This window comes from Bufo gargarizans, chromosome 3, assembly GCF_014858855.1.
Source record: "Bufo gargarizans isolate SCDJY-AF-19 chromosome 3, ASM1485885v1, whole genome shotgun sequence".
Classification (NCBI taxonomy): domain Eukaryota; kingdom Metazoa; phylum Chordata; class Amphibia; order Anura; family Bufonidae; genus Bufo; species Bufo gargarizans.
This window is the reverse complement of record NC_058082.1, coordinates 305,703,377-305,723,335: the sequence shown is the minus strand read 5'-3', so window position 1 is coordinate 305,723,335 and position 19,959 is coordinate 305,703,377. Positions and strand designations below refer to the sequence as shown.

The 19,959-nt window shown below is 44.7% G+C and overlaps 1 protein-coding gene across 1 annotated transcript in view; it reads right to left on the bottom strand.

Moving 5' to 3' along the window:
• The window catches only part of LOC122932349 (F-actin-uncapping protein LRRC16A-like), a 299,289-nt gene that overhangs the window by 22,182 nt on the left and 257,148 nt on the right, over positions 1–19,959 (bottom strand). The window contains 5 exon segments of the mRNA XM_044286714.1: positions 1,618–1,656; positions 1,658–2,081; positions 9,831–9,940; positions 11,932–12,128; positions 12,255–12,321. Of these exon segments, the coding sequence (XP_044142649.1) occupies positions 1,618–1,656; positions 1,658–2,081; positions 9,831–9,940; positions 11,932–12,128; positions 12,255–12,321 (837 nt within the window).

Below are 19,959 nucleotides of genomic sequence, written 5' to 3'. Positions count from 1 at the left end.
AGCAGCCATGCAGCACAGCTTACCTGGATTAGGCTGTGCTCTTTTATCTTGAAATCCGTCCAGCAGTTACTTCAAAAAACGACTTTGATCAATAAGGAAATGCGTCCTGAAGGTGCCCAGAGGGTGCTGCACCCTGCGCTTTCTCCAGTCTGCCTGCCACAGTGAAGACGGCCAGCGATTTCTTTCCCCACCCTCCCTTCAGGAAATAAATAAGTATTTGTTGGGGCGAATTAGGTCTTATTATATTAAGTAAAGGCAGGCAGACTGGAGAAAGCGCAGGGTGCAGCAGCCGATCGGCAATCCTCTGCGCTTCCTACCAGGCTGACTGAGGGAAAGAGCTAACATCGGACGTCACTGGGCTCGGCGCATGCCCAGTGGCGAAGATGAAGCTGCCGCCCTCAGTCTCCTGATGATCGCACAGGCGCAGCCCTCAGTGGGTACTGCGCCTGTGCGAGACTTCGTTCGGCGTGAGGGAGGGGGAGGAGAGGCAGGAGAGGCTGTGGCAGGCTGGAGGCGGCGGTTAGAAAGTACAAGGAAGGCGGGCTGGGCACTGTAAGAGGGGCGGTACTGGGCTCTCTAAGAAGAAAAAAACGCCCCTCTGGGCACCTTCAGGACGCATTTCCTTATTGATCAAAGTCGTTTTTTGAAGTAACTGCTGGACGGATTTCAAGATAAAAGAGCACAGCCTAATCCAGGTAAGCTGTGCTGCATGGCTGCTTTAAAATCGTTTTTTGGCTGAGGGGAGGTGACAGAATCCCTTTAATGCTATGTTCCTTTCTGGAAAAAAATGAACTTTACAATTACATTGAAAATTTATTCTCTGAACAAATATCAGGCAAAATATCTGAGAAAATATCCTGAATAAACTGTGTACTATGTGAAATTTATTTGAATCACAGTCAGTGATGTGTGCTGCCTGCATAAATAAAGCCTTATTCACAAGGTCAGTGTTTGATCAGTGATTTCCATCAGTGATTGTGACTCAGGTGTGGGTCAAAAACACAGAAGAAGTGGAAATATTACCATTAGATCTTATACTGTGTCGGTTCCACTCCTGGTTTTGCCTCACAATCAGTGATGGAAATTACCAACCAAAGACTGACCATGTGAATAAGGCCTAACACAGCAGTGCCTCTGAATGGTGCTCTGTGGAGGAATGCATATGGCAAAAATTATACTGGTGTAATAATTGAATATACACTAGCATAACCTGTGTGTTTTACTCTTGATGTACAGTACAAACTGTTATCTATTCATTTAAAGGGGTTGTCTCATGTAGATGATCTCTTTTTGACTAGAATTAATCCATTGTAATCAGCTGATGTCTTCCGGTCTGGAGTCTTTCACTCCCAGCGATCAGCTGTTACTGCAGGGAAAGTCATTTCATAATGGTCAGAATGGGTGGGCCAGGTCCATGAGAGCAAGACAATTTCTGTGCATAAGAGGAGGTCTCGAATGCGGTACCTCCATTTATCATTTTCTTATGCTTCAATAAAGTCTACTTGATAAAATGGTCCATCAAGTCTGTATTTTTGTGTTTGGTGGGAAAAAGAAATCTTTGTAGACCTCATATCACATGGTCAACGAGGACATTTTTTTAACATCTAAGCAACTTACCTTACTTGCTGCTCTTTTTTCTTGCTTTGCTTTCATCTCAGGCTAACAATCCACTCCCCATCACTTGGACACCGTATCGCCTTCCACTCTGTGGACTACTTTTGCTGTCCGTCCGCTCAGTCTTGCCACTATCATCAAGCTGCAAATTCTCTAAAGAGTCTGGTGTTTTTACCTCCTCTGACCTCTCTGCACTACTGCTGGGTCCACTGCTCCCTGCACTGGCACTGGAACTCGCAGCTCCATTACCATCAGTCACTTTATCCTTCTTACTAGTGTCAGGAGCAGGACTTTTAACTGATGGCTTAGGGGATGGTGGCTCTTCAGTCACTATAACAGTCTGAGGACGTTCTGACTTGGACCTCGACTTTATCAGATTGAGAAAGCCGCTTTTTCTGGATTCCCGTTTCTTTTTCTCTTCGCCCTCATTAATATCTTGGGATTCTCCTCCTTTTAGTGAATATTTTCTGTAAAATAAAATCGGCAAAATTAACTGCCACAAAAAAAAAAAACCTAAAAAGTCTTTTTAGTATCTTACAATCTCAGACTTGAACGGAAAAAAAAAAAAGAAGAAGCAACAAACAAAGCCTATGTAGAGTAAGAGAATGCCTTAAATATAAAAAAAATCCAATTAATCTATCAAACAAGTCCCCCCAAAAAATTAAAAATCAAAGGAACAACTTGACAGAAGAGCATGTAAGTGAAACACTGAGAATACTGCTGCTGAGCCAGCTATGCTACCGAAACAATGGCCTGAACATTTCTACCATTAAGAATAGGTCCTAAAATTAGAATAATACACATAATCACATGAGGCCCTGTCAGACACACCACATACTAAGGATATTGGCAAATAGTGTTCATGGAAAATTTCCTTCCGTTTTGTGTTTATAGTTTCTATGCAGATCTGTGTGTCTCCACGGTAACAGACAACAAAGTCTATGTAGTCTGGTTCTACAGTCATACTTCCTTTCTTCTGTTCCAAACTTCTAGCTAATATACATGTGTTAGATTCGCAACAAGTTGAAAACAGATGGAAAGGAGAGCGACTGCAGGATGCTGTCTGTTATCATGGAGATACATATGTTTGGCAGCTGTGAATACAAAATCAATTATATTTTATTCAAGGCTACTGTATTTGGACAGTTACTTTATTTTTCATTTTAGATCCATTTGAACAACAAAATGTGGCAGTGAAAGCAAATGTCATAACTATATTACAGTGGGATTAACACTGATCAGCTTGCCAACATGCAGCTAAATCTTGTTAATATTTTATATCCAAATACATGTTTTTTTTAAGCGGAAATGCCATTGGATAGTGCCTGACAAATTTATCTCAGTCAAAGTTTATACGGCAATTTCGGAACATTTTCACCATGTAAATAGTCAGCCATTCCAAAGAAAATTGACCGTCTTTGTACTGAATGAACAAAGTGATGAAGATTTTTAACATTTTGGAACCTGCTACTGAAAAAAATAATATTTTGATGAAAAGTAAAAAAATAAACAAACAATTAAAATATTAAAGTGCAAATATAAACTAAACAGTTTTTCTAATCATGAAACATTTACCACACTGCTGGATTTTCCAATCATTTGGCATGTCACTAGGCAACAAACTTGGTGCGCTGCATTTTCCATTGTATTCAATAAGCACTTGCTAGCTGCAGAAGCAGTGTGAAGAGAAGCGTTTGCAAAGGGATTTCACAGTAGGCTCTAAGCCCTCTATTGAAGTATCAATTAAGTGTTTTGCCCTTTTAATTTCAAAAGCTGTCATTTTGCTTTGCTAAATTATGAATGTTTCTGAGAAAAAGCAAGATAGGGTTTACTCTGCCTGAGTGAGACTAAATGAGCAACCATGCAGGAGCAATTTCCAAAGACATAAGAAGGCTTAAAGGGAACCCGTCATCAACTTTATGCTGAACTCGCTGAGGACAGCATAAAATACTGACAGAAATGCTGATGTCAGCGGTGTGTCACTCATCAGCTAAAAGTAAGTGGTTGCTGAGAACCAGCGTTATAAATCATTACAGCCCAGGCCTGGAAAAGAGTCAAATCTACCTGAGAAGAGTCCTGGTTATTCATAGTCTCCTGCTGATGACTGGCAGTTCTCTCCTAGAGAGAAAGGGAGAAAACTAGGTAGAAGACTGTCAGTCATCAGCAGGTGGGCAGGAGAGCAGGAATTCATCAATAACCAGGGGAGCACCCAGGAACTTTGTCTAGGGGGGGGTCCGAAAGGCAAAAAAATGTGGCATGTGTAGTGCTCTGTGCTAATTCAATTTTTCAAAGCCCCCTTTATATTTAAAAATGCAGGGAAGGGGTGTAGTGTGTTGCGCCGATTCTTTTACTTGTCGATTCTAAAAGCTCTGTAGGAAAATAACAATGCGGCGAAGCCCGCCCATTATTAAAAGCCCCCCCTACATATAATAGGCCACTCCCAACAAACACTGTACAGCTGACATTCTATAGTTGCGGCCTGTCTCTACACATCATACGGAGAGGCCTGTCCTGGCTGCACTGCCTGCTTCACATCATACAATAAACAGCAGGCTACAGCCAGGAAGCTCCTCCGCTCTCCTCCCTCCCCAGATCCTGCTCAAGGCCTGTGGTTCCCCCCACCATCTGCCACCCGCTCGTGGCCTGCTGCCCCCTTTGGCTGTCCTCACACAGCTCTGAATCCTCCTTCTGCAAATGGCATGGGGAGGAGCCGGAGCATCTCCTCTCCTACATAGCACCTCATACCTCTTACATCCAGTGATGTCATCTTTGCTGTAGACGTTCTCTTTCCTAATCTTCTCCATTCAGACCAGACCACCATGATGATTTTTCAGCCATCTCCCATCTCTGCAGAGATTAACAAACAGACATTAGTTTTCCACATTTCCATCTTCTGAACACCCTTTCCTGCCACCCCCAATACTGTGCCCGCTGTGCCCCCAATACTTTACTGCAGAAACAGTCCCCCTGGAAATACTACTACCACACAAATAGTGCCCCAATACTGTGCCCCCAATACTATACTGCAGAAACAGTCCCCCTGGAAATACTGCTACCACACAGATAGTGCCCCAATACTGTGCCCCCAATACTATACTGCAGAAACAGTCCCCCTGGAAATACTGCTACCACACAGATAGTGCCCCCATCAACAATTATTGGCACACAGTGCTCTAAAAAAATAACTGCACCCAGACACTAATAGTATAAAGATAATGTCCCCCAAAGTAACAGGGCTCCCCAAAATAGAAATAATTCTCTGCCAGAGCACACTTAGTAGTAATAATGCCCCTATAGTGCCCATACTAGTAATCATGTTCCTCATAGCCCCCCAGTATTAGCAAAGCTCTGCATAATACCTCCTAGTACTAATAATTCTCCCTACAATATGACAGTACATGAAATACCCCCGCTTAGTGCCCGCTGTTGAGCTAATGTCCCCATAATGTATGCCAGCATAAAATACCCCTTTATAGTGCCCCAGTAAATGCCCTCATAGTGCTCCTCTCCCCCTTCCCCATAGTGTCCCCCATAATATGCCAGTAAAAAATGCCCCTTCTAAGTGCCACCATATGCCCCAATAGTGCTCCTCTCCCCCATAGTGCCTACCATAATGTGCCAGTAAAAAAATGCCCCCTTAGTGCCACCAGATGCCATAATGCCCCCATAATGTGCCAATAAGAATAAAGGCCCCTTTAGAGCCCCCACTTCCCCTTAGTGCCCCAAATAATGCCCCTATAGTGCCACCAGATGCCCCATAGTGCCATTCTCCCCTATAGTGCCCCCATAATGTGTCAATAAAAAAATCCTCTTTAGACCCCCCAGATGCCCCCATAGTGCTCCTCTCCCCCATGGTGCCGCCCCATAATGTGCCAGCAAAAAATGCCCCTTCAAAGTGCCACCATATGCCCCAATAGTGCTCCACTCCTCCATAGTGCCGCCCTCCCCTATAGTGCCTCCCATAATGTGCCAGTAAAAAATGCCCCCATGTGCCAATAAGAGAAAAAGGCCCCTTTATAACCCCCACTTCCCCATAGTGCCCCCAAATAATGCCCCTATAGTGCCACCAGATGCCCCATAGTGCTGTTCTCCCCTATAGTGCCCCCCATAATGTGTCAAAAAAAGCCCCTTTAGAGCCCCCATAGTGCTCCTCTCCCCCATGGTGCCCCTCAAATAATGCCCCTATAGTGCCACCAGATGCCCCATAGTGCCGTTCTCCCCTATAGTGCCCCCCATAGTGTGTGTAAAAAAAAAAAAAAAGCCCCTTTAGAGCCCCCATAGTGCTCCCCCCTATAATGTGCCAGTAAGAAGTGCCACCCAAAAGAAAAGTACCACCAGATGCCCCATAGTGCCAGCTCCCCCCCTCCAAAAAACAAAACAAAACAGAAAAAAATACACTGATACTTACCTCCATCAGCAGCGATGCGATGCAGGCCTCTTCCGGCCTGTGTCCCTGCTGTGTGCCTGAGCCGGCCTCTGATAGGCTGCAGGCATTAGTGTCTGCGGCCTATCAGAAGAACAGGGGAGGGACACACCTCTCCCTCCCCTGCCTCAGCACAGGCATCTGTATCGCTGTCCTAAGGACGGCGATACAGATGGATTAGATATGGAGATGAGCGCTTCCACAATGCGCTCATCTCCTACTGCCCCCCGGCCCCCGCCGCAATTACATCCAGGGCTGCGACGCCTGTGGTGATCGGCGGTGCGGCCCTGAAAGGGGGGGGGGGGGGGGTCCAGACCACGCCACTGTCAATAACCATGACTCTTCTCAGGTGGCCGGACTCTTTTTCCAGGCCCAATCTGCAATGATTGTGATGTCGGTTCTCGGCAACCACCTACTTTTAACTTTTAAATGAAAGACTGCTTAAATCAACTTATCTGTCTCTACTTTATACTGCCATTAGTATGAGCAGCATGAAGGTGATGACAGGTTCCCTTTAAATGCCATTAGTGCAAATCAATGATTGAAATGAAAAAGTAAAATTAGTGATGTTTACATTGCTTAGATGTAAAATGTCTCTGAAGTAAAAAAAAAAAACAAGGCTAAGTTCTGAAATTAAATTCATGGTCTTGGTTATCTATGTAATGTAAAAGATGGTAAGACCCACCATGGGCCTCAAGTCAAAATAGAGAAAAAGCCTTTGTTGTCCATAGCAACCAAGGTCTACATTTTAGGACTGCATTGGAGGTTAGAAAATATAACTCTGATCTTGTGCCATTAATAACATTGCTCCTTTTTGTCACAGGCTTGCATAAACCACTGGGAGTCTTGTACCATAATTACACTGTACTTAAATGATTGTGGATACCTGAACATCCATATTGGGGAGAGGGCACTAAACCTAGAAGGTATATTTTACTCTAACAATTAGGGATGAGCGAAGCGAGCTTCGGATCCTTAGATCCAAAGTCGCTTTGCTCAAAACTTTGCTTTAATGCTGTATGGAGATCCGTCTCTTTTCAGCATTAAAATATACAGCCTCCGACGAAGCAAAGTCAATTATTCCCGATGTCTTGTGAGACTTCAGGGATTAACTTCGGTATTTGATTGTTAAACTGGAAAACCATTTTAAAACGTGGATCCGAACTCTGCTTCGGTTCTGAGGTACCAGTCGTTATTCACCAAAGTCTTGCAAGACTTTGGGAATAATTGACTTTCCCTCGTCGGAGGCCATACATTTTAATGCTGTACAGAGATGGATCTCCATACAGCAGTAAACCGAAGTTTTGAGTGAAGCGACTTCACATCTATAATCCGAAGCTCGCGTCACTCATCCCTAGTAACAATCTTCGCTTTTTGGGAAGGCAGTCCACTACCTTACATATAACAAATGTATAATTTGAGAGCAATAGCAAGTTCATTGAACAGATGCAGGGTAAAGCCTCATAATGGGAATTCTAATTCATGTCAAAAGGTAGTTCATAGGTTGTGGTCAGGTCTTTGTCCATGCTAATCAAACTTTTCCCATCTCAAACTTATATATTTTTTTAAAGCCCTTATTTAGAGCTCATTCACACAACCGTGGTTTTTGTCCACATTTGATCCGCATTTTTAGAGGATCAAATGTGGATCCATTCATTTTAATGTGTGCCGCAAAGATGCAGAAAGCACACCATGTGGTGTCCGCATCCATATGTCTGTTCTGCCGTGGTCCAGCAAAAGAAAAAAATGAAAATTACATTTACAGATACATGTAAATATTACCTGCTCACACAGCGGTAGCAGCAGCGAGATGCTACAAGATGATTGATTATGGGATCCTTGCAGACACTTTGAAAAGGTAGGTCCCTGGGAAAAGAGGATGCTAGCTGGCTATCCTTACCAAAAAGTCACCTGATACATTTATAATAATAAGCTAATTAGTTTGTTATTGCTCTTCTCTTCCCTGTGTGAAAACACTGCATTTTCAAACAACCGCCAATAGGGGGAGGTCAATGCAAACAGTTTATTACAGCTTCCATGGTAGTTATATTATGGTAAATCCAATTCCCTGATCTCCCCCTAGTGGTGGGTGCAGGCAGCCAGCTAGCTTTGTAATAGAATAGAAAATAGGAGATCTGTCAAGGTATTTTTGCCAGTTTTCTGGTGTAGATACATTGAGAAATATGGAGTTTAGAATGAGTGCCATTTATCTGAACCACCTGTTCCATTTTTTCCAGCATAAAAGTTGGAGAAAGAGGGTGAGGCTGAATGCAACTATTTTTTTGAATTACAATTTGTAATTCACTGACGCATGTACACTGAGAAACCATGTGCAGGGGGCCCATACTAAAGCCCTATGTGATCTGTGTCCCTGAATCTCCCTAGTTTATTATATGAATATAGGCTGGTTGAGAAGCTGTATGCTGCCCCTATATATGTAGTGCAGCCAGTGTTCTGTGTCATGTGCCACTTGTGCAAAGGGTGGGAGACTAGGGGACACCCCTTGCTCAAGAGCCCACTGAGGGACCTGTGCCCCTGTGGGCAGTTCCGAACTTGAGCGTACTGCTATGTACTAATGCTAGTGATTCATTTTTGTGTGCGGCCATATTCAGCAAGACATAACTTTTTTAATTTGTTTCTTTGCAGGATGAGTTGACATTTTCATTGGTACCATTCTGAGGTACAAACAACTTTATGAAGGGTTTTATTAGGATTTTTGGGAGGCTACGTAAACAAATTCGATAATTATACCATTGTTTCTTTTTCTTAAATACATTATATGGAATAAATAACTTGATGATTTTATAGTTTGGGTTGTTAAGGACATGGCGATACCACTTGTAAATATATATATTTTTTCCTTTTTATTTTACTCTAATAATAAAGTTCATAAGAAGGAAAATATGTTTTATATTTTTTATTTTCTTAAATTTTTTTTGCAGGACAATCTGGGGACCATTGTTCAGGACCTGGCTCCCAAAGCAACCTATTGGAACCCAGTTTCTCTATCTAACCACTTAGGTGTCACAGTTGGTATAGACCATGGCTTCTACGGGTTTAAATGGCCAGGATCAGGTTTTGGCAGTATTGCTTTTTTGTCATTTTAACATCGTAATATCTTAAAGGGGTTGTCCCACGAAACATAGTCTGCCACTTTTAAACCAGCACCTGGATCTGAATACTTTTGTGATTGCATTTAATTAAAAATGTTGTATAGGTAATAAGTTATTCAATGAAATGTATCTGTATAACACCATCTGCTGTTTATTCTTTTTCTTATTTCTCTGTCCACTTCACCGACGTGGACACACATGCTCAGTTCCATCTTTCAACTGCCTCCTGAGCTGTGATAGGCAAAGCGCTACCGATGCGGCAGAAAGGAAATGCCCACTGAGCTGCTAGTTTGACATAATTCTGGCAGTGCGAATGGAACAATAAATGGGGGAAGCTCTGGATCCATGTGAGGTACAGGGCTGGTTCTAGCTTTGCTAGAAAGAGATTGTCATGTACTATATGAGGTCTGATTTTCCTTTTTTTTACATTAATCATGGGGTAACCTCTATAAGATATTTCATTTTCACGTGTTAGTGTCAACATATTAATCATTTAATGCAATTATGAAATCTAAGTTATTCTCCCGATGTCACGGTTTGTAAAGCTATAAAAAGCACTGGAACCAAATACAACCAGTTTCGTCACACTATCTGCTTCAAAACTTAGCAGGCCGATTTCTGTGAGTAACTATGTAATTCTACATTTCTCCTATGGTGGCACTACAACCCCTTAAACTTACTTTGAATCAAGTCTTGTCACCTTCTTGCTGAAAAACTCATCTACACCTTCATCTACTCTCGGCGTCAGGCCATTCTGATCTCCATCGGAAGCGGCTTCAGCTCCAAGTTGCTGGAACATTTAACAGGAGGTGGTTACATTACTGAGCATCCACGCATGCGTCTTACTCACAATGTAACAGACAAACGTATTTGTTCAGTAGAGGGAAAACATAATGAATTTCCAGTATGTAAAAATCTACATATATTATTAACAGGGAATGCAAAAAAAAAAAAAAACACGCCATCTAATGCCTATGGAATACATGAAGAATAAAAAATTTTGAGACACATGAAACTGATATCCTTCCTGTTAGAATATATGTACATGACAGCAGCTCTCAAGAACCTCAATTATGAAAAGAGAGACGCAGATAAGGATTCAAATAGACACAAGTGGGCATATACAGTGGAGGAAATAATTATTTGACCCCTCACTGATTTTGTAAGTTTGTCCAATGACAAAGAAATGAAAAGTCTCAGAACAGTATCATTTCAATGGTAGGTTTATGGTAACAGTGGCAGATAGCACATCAAAAGGAAAATCGAAAAAATAACTTTAAATAAAAGATAGCAACTGATTTGCATTTCATTGAGTGAAATAAGTATTTGAACCCCTACCAACCATTAAGAGTTCTGGCTCCCACAGAGTGGTTAGACACTTCTACTCAATTAGTCACCCTCATTAAGGACACCTGTCTTAACTAGTCACCTGTATAAAAGACACCTGTCCACAGAATCAATCAATCAAGCAGACTCCAAACTCTCCAACATGGGAAAGACCAAAGAGCTGTCCAAGGATGTCAGAGACAAAATTGTAGACCTGCACAAGGCTGGAATGGGCTACAAAACCATTAGCAAGAAGCTGGGAGAGAAGGTGACAACTGTTGGTGCGATTGTTCGAAAATGGAAGGAGCACAAAATGACCATCAATTGACCTCGCTCTGGGGCTCCACGCAAGATCTCACCTCGTGGGGTGTCAATGGTTCTGAGAAAGGTGAAAAAGCATCCTAGAACTACACGGGAGGAGTTAGTTAATGACCTCAAATTAGCAGGGACCACAGTCACCAAGAAAACCATTGGAAACACATTACACCGCAATGGATTAAAATCCTGCAGGGCTCGCAAGGTCCCCCTGCTCAGGAAGGCACATGTGCAGGCCCGTCTGAAGTTTGCCAATGAACACCTGAATGATCCAGAGAGTGACTGGGAGAATGTGCTGTGGTCTGATGAGACCAAAATAGAGCTCTTTGGCATTAACTCAACTCGCTGTGTTTGGAGGAAGAAAAATGCTGCCTATGACCCCCAAAACACCGTCCCCACCGTCAAGCATGGGGGTGGAAACATTTTGCTTTGGGGGTGTTTTTCTGCTAAGGGCACAGGACAACTTATTCGCATAAACGGGAAAATGGACGGAGCCATGTATCGTGAAATCCTGAGCGACAACCTCCTTCCCTCTGCCAGGAAACTGAAAATGGGTCGTGGATGGGTGTTCCAGCACGACAATGACCCAAAACATACAGCAAAGGCAACAAAGGAGTGGCTCAAGAAGAAGCACATTAAGGTCATGGAGTGGCCTAGTCAGTCTCCGGACCTTAATCCAATCGAAAACCTATGGAGGGAGCTCAAGCTCAGAGTTGCACAGAGACAGCCTCGAAACCTTAGGGATTTAGAGATGATCTGCAAAGAGGAGTGGACCAACATTCCTCCTAAAATGTGCGCAAACTTGGTCATCAATTACAAGAAACGTTTGACCTCTGTGCTTGCAAACAAGGGTTTTTCCACCAAGTATTAAGTCTTTTTTTGTTAGAGGGTTCAAATACTTATTTCACTCAATGAAATGCAAATCAGTTGCTATCTTTTATTTAAAGTTATTTTTTCGATTTTCCTTTTGATGTGCTATCTGCCACTGTTACAATAAACCTACCATTGAAATGATACTGTTCTGAGACTTTTCATTTCTTTGTCATTGGACAAACTTACAAAATCAGTGAGGGGTCAAATAATTATTTCCTCCACTGTACCCATGGGCAGTTATTATAATGTAATAAAAGAGATACCAACATTGGATTTGCTGGGTTGCTGTTTCTTCATTCTCTTTGGTCGTAATTTTGTAAAGTGCTCAAGCTTTTTCCCTTCATCTGATGGCAACTCTGCTATGACACTGGATGACCGCTTATCCTGCTTGTAGGAGGGGTACGGAGGGTCTTCTATGTGTATTGGGACATCTTCAAGAGCCTTGTCCAAGTCAAACTCCATTTCTTGCAAAGCAGAAGTGAATAAGAGGGTGAAACGAAACCTTTACAATAATTACAACATCGTAAAAAGCCATTTTTGCGCTATTTTTATTAAAAATCTTTCTTATAGCATCTGTTCAATATACTCACCGAAGGCTCTGGACACGGGACGCAGCATTCTGCTGTGAATACTCTTTCTCTTGGACTTGGGAGTCATCTGTAATAATGAAATCAATAGTTCACTGTAAACGCATACAAATCGCTACTGTCGAGAATAGAGACATAAAATAAAAAAAATTAAATAAAAGATGGATAGTTTGCTAAATTAATGCTGGGGTGCACTGGAACCGATCCTGCTGCTGTAAATGTAATACAGATACACAGTCCACTACAAGCCCATTTTATCCACTACAGAAATACAGGCACTGAGGCACATCATGCTCACAAAGGTCTTCCTGGGGAGCATTTTAATGGAAAAGACGAACTTTTGTGCTCCTAATAATTTGACGAAGTGGAATTCAATCAGAATTTTAGGAAAAATTTGATTCGCACAGAATCCGAGTTTCCTCATGCTTCGTGGTAACTAATCAAATTTTTTCCTAAAATGGCTGCTGCACGTGTTAGGACATGAAGCAAGGAACTCTGGGAACAAGGGATCACCCATAATGCCATGCATGCAGCCAATCAGCAGCCAGTCAGCCCTGTGATGTCACAGCCCAATAAATAGCCTCAGCCATCTTGGATTTAGCCATTTTCCAGTGTACTTAGTGCAGGGAGAGACGTCAGCAGGCGCAAGGCACAGTGGTAAAAAAAGACTTTAAAACTTTTACATCGCGAGATTTCGGCGCTCCAGCTCTGTGACATCAGCCAGCAAGGAGGAGATTCGGAGAACGCGGGGCGGTGCTGGGCTCCTTTCCACTTGACTCATCTCCGGCTACAGGACTCATATCAGGTCATTTGCATATCAATCAAAACTGTTTTTTAACACAATAAAAGCGCAGAGAGCTATGGGACCTGGGTACTGCAGATGTGCTAGCGGCCATCTAGCAGCCCATGTCCCCAGCTCTATACGCAAAATCATGGTGACAGGTTTCCTTTAAGGCAGAACAGGGTTCAGTAGGGGAGTTTACAGCCTGGGTAATAGGAACAATCCTATTACACCTTGCTGCACGGACTGCGGATCCAAATTGCCAGTGTACAGCTTTGTAATTCCAGCAAACCGTTCTAGTTATTGGGGTGCAAGTGCTGTTTGATACAGCCGTTAACAGGGTTTATTACAAGGAAATATTTCTACGTCTTATTTGCCCTTGTGCGGTGCATTTCTTGGCTCATATTAGTGGGAAAAAAGGGCTTATTAGCCACTGTGTGGTGAAGTGAGAAAATGACAGCCCTTTTTGGCGTGTATTAGTGGCAAAAATATATATTATTTGCCTTTCGGCGGTGCAGTTATATGTTCTAAAGCCTTTTGTGGCGTGTATAAGTGGAAAAAAATAAGGGCCTATTTGCCGTTCAGCGGTGGAGTTATACACTCACCTAAAGAATTATTAGGAACACCTGTTCTATTTCTCATTAATGCGATTATCTAGTCAACCAATCACATGGCAGTTGCTTCAATGCATGTAGGGTTGTGGTCCTGGTAAAGACAATCTCCTGAACTCCAAACTGAATGTCAGAATGGGAAAGAAAGGTGGGCTACAACAGCAGAAGACCCCACCGGCTACCACTCATCTCCACTACAAATAGGAAAAAGAGGCTACAATTTGCACGAGCTCACCAAAATTGGACTATTGAAGACTGGAAAAAGGTTGTCTGGTCTGATGAGTCTCGATTTCTGTTGAGACATTCAAATGGTAGAGTCCGAATTTGGCGTCAACAGAATGAGAACATGTATCCATCATGCCTTGTTACCACTGCAGGCTGGTAGTGGTGGTGTAATGGTGTGGGGGATGTTTTCTGGGCACACTTTAGGCCCCTTAGTGCCAATTGGCCATCGTTTAAATGCCACGGGCTACCTGAGCATTGTTTCTGACCATGTCCATCCCTTCATGACCACTATGTACGCATCCTCTGATGGCTACTTCCAGCAGGATAATGCACCATGTCACAAAGCTCGAATCATTTCAAATTGGTTTCTTGAACATGACAATGAGTTCACTGTACTAAAATGGCCCCCAAAGTCACCAGATCTCAACCCAATAGAGCATCTTTGGGATGTGGTGGAACGGGAGCTTCGTGCCCTGGATGTGCATCCCTCAAATCTCCATCAAATGCAAGATGCTATCCTATCAATATGGGCCAACATTTCTAAAGAATGCTATCAGCACCTTGTTGAATCAATGCCACGTAGAATTAAGGCAGTTCTGAAGGCAAAAGGGGGTCCAACACCGTATTAGTATGTTGTTCCTAATGATTCTTTAGGTGAGTGTATGTTCTAAAGCCCTTTTTGGCATGCATAAGTGGGGGGGGGGAAAAAGGGCTTATTAGCCGTTGTGTGGTGAAGTGAGAAAATTACAGACTTTTTTGGGGTGTTTTAATTTCCTTTTCATTTATTTATTGGATCTAACAGTATGTCAGTCAGAGAAGTGCCAGGCCCTGCACATGGGAGTGGCAGAGGCCTAAATGTTTCTGTCGCAGGCACAGGTCACAGAGTAAGGGGCGTGGCAGGAGGAGTTGCAGCGAGAGGCCTGAGCTCCTGGTGTCATCTAGCGGTCGTGTCTTGACCAGCAACCCAGCGGATCTTGAATGGTTGACTCGGTCATCCACTCCGTCCCAAGTGACATCAGACACCCCCAGGCAAGAATCGGTGGGTTCGTCAGACACAACCCTTAGTTGGCATGGCCCGGGAGAAGGCCCTGTGCCCTCACCTGACCTCAACCTGCCTCTGTCCTTTTCTGTTTCCTCAGCCAGAGAAGTATATGCTGTGGGCTCAGCTCCACTATACAGAGACGACGAGCTACTAGAGGACAGTCAGCAGCTACTGACCAGCCAAGATGTGGTGGAAAAATCCGCCGCTTCCTCCGGTAGGCGGGCAAGTAGTTGAGGAGGAAGACCGTTGAGGAGGACATCAGTGACGTGCAGACAGTACTCGATAATGATGATGTAGCTGATCGCACTTGGGAGCCGGCTGAATTAGGGGCTTCATCATCATCAGGAGAAGAGGGTGGGAGCTTGCCCGGAAGGCAGCAGCGGAGCCAGCAAGTCGCTAGAGTGCCCGGGAGTCAGCAGGGTGGCAGCAGTGGGAGGTTGGGAGCCAAACCTACCCGGGTAGACCACCCGCTTCGCAGGAGCTTACCTGCCCGGAAAGTAGTGGTGCAAGGGTTCACAGAAGCAGCGGCGGTAGCAGTCAGTCAGTGTGGAGTGTTGGAGGTAAAATCATCTACTCAACAGTGTAGCAGTTTTTTGTTAAGCTGCCGGAGGAGGTGAACATGGCCATTTGTAGAATCTGTGGGCAGAAGGTGAAGGGTGGCCAGAGTGCTAATGTTGGCACCATGGCCCTGCGTCAACATATGCAGCGTCACCATAAAGTGGCATGGGAGAACCATGGCTTGGATGTGGTGGTCCATCCTACCGCTGCATCACCCAGTGGCACGCACCCAATTTCAGGCAGTCAAGACTCCACCACCTCAGCCGAAGGGAGCTCTCTGTCCTTCCCATCATCTGCTGGTCCTGAAGCTGCTGCTCCTCCTCCTAGTCAGTCATTCAGTCAGCAATCGATCATCGAAGCGACTGCAAAGAGACAACAGTATGCGTACACTCATACAACTGCGCAGAAGCTGAATGTGCTCCTGGCCAAGTTGCTGGTGTTGCAGTCCCTCCCTTTTCAAGTGGTGGACTCTGCACCTTTCAGAGAAACGATGGCTTGTGCCGAGCAGAGGTGGAGAGTCCCAAGCCGTAATTTCCTTGCCAAAAAGGCAGTACCAGCCATGCACAGGTATGTAGAACAGAAGGTTGGCCAGTCGTTGAGCCTAACGGTGTCTGCCAAAGTGCATGGCAGCACCGTTGTGTGGAGCTGTAACTACGTCAGGGACAATACATGTGGTTCCTGCACAGCCACACCAGCAACTTGGCCAGGTGACACCACTTCCACCTCCATGTTCTCACGCCGTTGGTCCTGCGACAATGTCCGCCTCTGCCTCCTCATCCTCCACCGTGTCCTCAGCCTCCACTGCAGGGACAATTCACAGTGCCCCTCCAGCATCACACATGTGCAGGGCACAACGGTGTCACGCTGTTCTGCACCTTGTTTGCCTGGGCAAACGGAGTCACACAGGGGAGGAACTGCTCTGTGTCATTCATCAAGAAATCGAATCCTCGTGACAACTCAAAATCGGAACCATGGTTACAGACAACGGGAAAAACATGGTGTCGACGCTGCGTCAAAGAGGGCTGAGCCATGCGCCCTGCATGGCACACGTGTTCAATCTTGTAGTCAAATGGTTCCTGAAGTCTTCCACCCATCTGCAAGACATCCTAAAATGGCCAGGAAACTTTGCATGCACTTCAGCCACTTTTACACCTCAAAGCACATCCTCCTTGAGCTGCTCCCCCAACATAGGCTGATATGCGACGTTTCCACCCTCCATATGTTGGACAGACTATACGAACAGAGAAAGGCCATAAACGATTTCTTGATAATCCAAGCAGACAGGAGTACTCCCCTGTGTAACTTTGATATCAGCCATTGGCAGCTCATGCGTGACACCTGCTGTTTGCTCAGGCCCTTTGAGGAGGCCACGTTATTTGTCAGTCGCCAGGACTACGGGATGAAAAACGTTATTCAACTGCTTCATGTCCTGGAACAGATGCTGGTAAATATGGATGGTCAGGGGACTGGAGAAGTGGAGCCTAGATCTCACGGACACATGAGCCCTGTGGGGGCTGAACTGGAGGAGGACGACGACATTGGAGCACAAGCAATGTGTAGTGAAATAGGTGGTTTTTCTACACAGGTAACAGGAGAGGAGGAGCAGGAACAGCCAGAGGATCTACATGGCGATGAGGAAGAAGAGGCAGAGGACCCAGACACATTGTGGCAGTATGCAGTGGAGATGGAGGCAGGAAGTTCCTCCGAGTCACTTTCACAAATAGCCTGATGCTTGCTCACTTGCTTGCGTAGTGACAGATGAATTTTCACCTTGTTGGACCCTCGCTACCGGTCCAAAATGAGGGGCCTTTTTTTTTTTTACACCTGCTGAGAGGGAGGACAAACGGAACTACTTGTACTATAGAGACATCCTATGTAGTCAGTTGGCCACTGCCTATCGGCGCCATCGTCCATCCTCTTGCAGGTCTGCCCGGGGGTGCCCACTGCGCTCACGTTTTTCTGCCATGGCTGCTATGAGAGGAAAGGGGGGGGGGGGGCGCGGAGCAGTTCCAGCTCCATCAGCAGCAACTTGAGTCTAGAGTCGCTGATGAGAAGCTTTCTCCACCCGCCTAGTAAAGAAACTACTCACCAGCAGCAGCAGCTAGACCTGAACCAGCAGTTGGTGGCATACTTGGACAGCACCCTACCACCCCACATTGAAGATCAGCTGTACTACTGGGCAGCCATACTGGTTTTGTGGCCACAACTGGCAGAGTTTTCCCTGGAAAAGCTGTCCTGCCCGGCCAGTAGTGTGCATCAGAGCGGGGTTTAGTGCAGATGGGGCCATAGTTACCCCAAGAAGAACTCGCCTGTCCACCTAAAATGTGGAGAGACTGACCTTTGTCAAGATGAATCATGCGTGGATCAGCCAGGATTTCCACCCTCCAATGCCTGATGCATCAGACTAGATCATCCATGGTGCCACACCAACACTTTGACAAAAAAGAGACCGTTTTTTTCTGGCTAACTGCCTCAGCTACTATTCTAATGCTGCAACCCGCTTGATGCCACACATCTGATGTCAAGTGCTCCGTCTTTCAGCCACCATCTTCAGCTGGTACTGGTATTGCCACCCACCTCCCCACTCTGTCACTGGGTCACTCTGTGGTCTTCTGATGCTGCTGCTGCTGCTACCTCAACACTATTTAACCTTGCCACTCTGTGGCCTCCTGATGCTACTGCTGCCACCTCCACACTCTGTCATTGTGCCATCCTGTGGCCTCCTCCTAATGCTGCTGCTGCCACCACCTCCACACTCTGTCATTGGGCCGCTCTGTGGTCTCATCATGCTGCTTCCACCTCACCACTATGTCATAGGGCCACTCTGTTCCCACCCTCCCCACTTCATGACTGGGCCACTATTTTGCCTTTTGGCCTGGCTGGCATCATTTTTTTCACCCTTCTTCTGATCTCTCAGAAGGAAGGAAAAATGAGATGCACAACAGATTCTGTTTATGCAACAGCTGTAAGGCCTGCATGACATGTGTCCCTATTTTGCATCAGAATTGGCTTATGATTTGGTAGACAAAAGCAGGAGTGGGTACAAAACACACAATACTGATGGATTACTGACCAAATGCTGACCGAGTGAAGGTGGATTCTCCACAGATAGGATCCGTTTTTGGGGGGTTATTGTTCTGATGGATCAGAGGAAATGCAAAATAATCAGTGACGTCAACACAAACTTACTGCTGACACCCTCTCCACTCTGTGGGGGGGCCTCTACAATCACCTGTTTGTTAGTGGAGGAGACCGCTGCTATTACATGCAGTGATCTTCTCCACAGTATGCTCATCCCCATATAGAATCATTGTTTGCAGGCAAATTATTTGTAAGCATGCTTAAAAATCTTGAATGCCCGACGAACGAGCGTTTTTTTTTTGTTACATAACATCGTAACTTCCTATGTGTGTACTTTCTGTGGTTAAGGGGTACTATCTCTCCTTAGGGAGAGAGCGCCTTAATAAGCGCGAGGAGACTTATAGGCCTTTCATTAATGTCCCCTGTCCCTTTCCACTGGTCCATTAAAAGACCTTTGCTATGGCTTTTCTGTCTTCCGTTTAGTGTAAACAAAAGACAGAGAGGCGGTCCATCACGCTGCAGGCCTGCATTAGGCTTCAGAGTGAGGAGGCGTGTCTGTCAGTAATCCAATCTGATTGGCTGGCTACAGCAAGTGTATACGTGAAGTGAGGGAAGGCAGTTTTGGCTTCAGAACTGGCAGAGAAACCATCTTGAGAAGATCCTCATATTGTAGAGGTCAAAACAGCCGTAACTGGGAAAACTCAAGGAAAACTGTGGTATGTGAAGAAACTAGAGATTTATTTAGGCATAATGCTGCACCAGCAGTAACATATGCTTAAAAAAAATTTTTTTTATGAAAACTTGACAATTACACTTTAAAGGGGTTGTCCGGGTTCAGAGCTAATTCCCGGACATACCCATAATTTCACCCAGGCAGCCCCCTTGATGTTAGCATCGGAGCATTTCATACTCCGATGTGCTCCCTTGCCCTGCTCTGGATCGCACAGGGCAAGGTCTCTTTTAATTACAATAACACACTGCCGGGCATTGGCTTCCGCCCAACAGTGTGTTCGGTGAGTCACCGGCTCTGATGGGCAGAAGCCTCTGCCTGGCAGTCCCATGGACAGTCCGGTACATCACAGGAACTCCAGAAAATGCCTTTGCCCTGCGGGGCCTTTTAAAAATGATATGTACAGACGTGGACAAAATTGTTGGTACCCTTTGGTCAATGAAAGAAAAAGTCACAATGGTCACAGAAATAACTTTAATCTGACAAAAGTAATAATAAATTAAAATTCTATAAATGTTAACCAATGAAAGTCAGACATTGTTTTTCAACCATGCTTCAACAGAATTATGTAAAAAAATAAACTCATGAAACAGGCATGGACAAAAATGATGGTACCCCTAGAAAACACAGAACATAATGTGACCAAAGGGACATGTTAATTCAAGGTGTGTCCACTAATT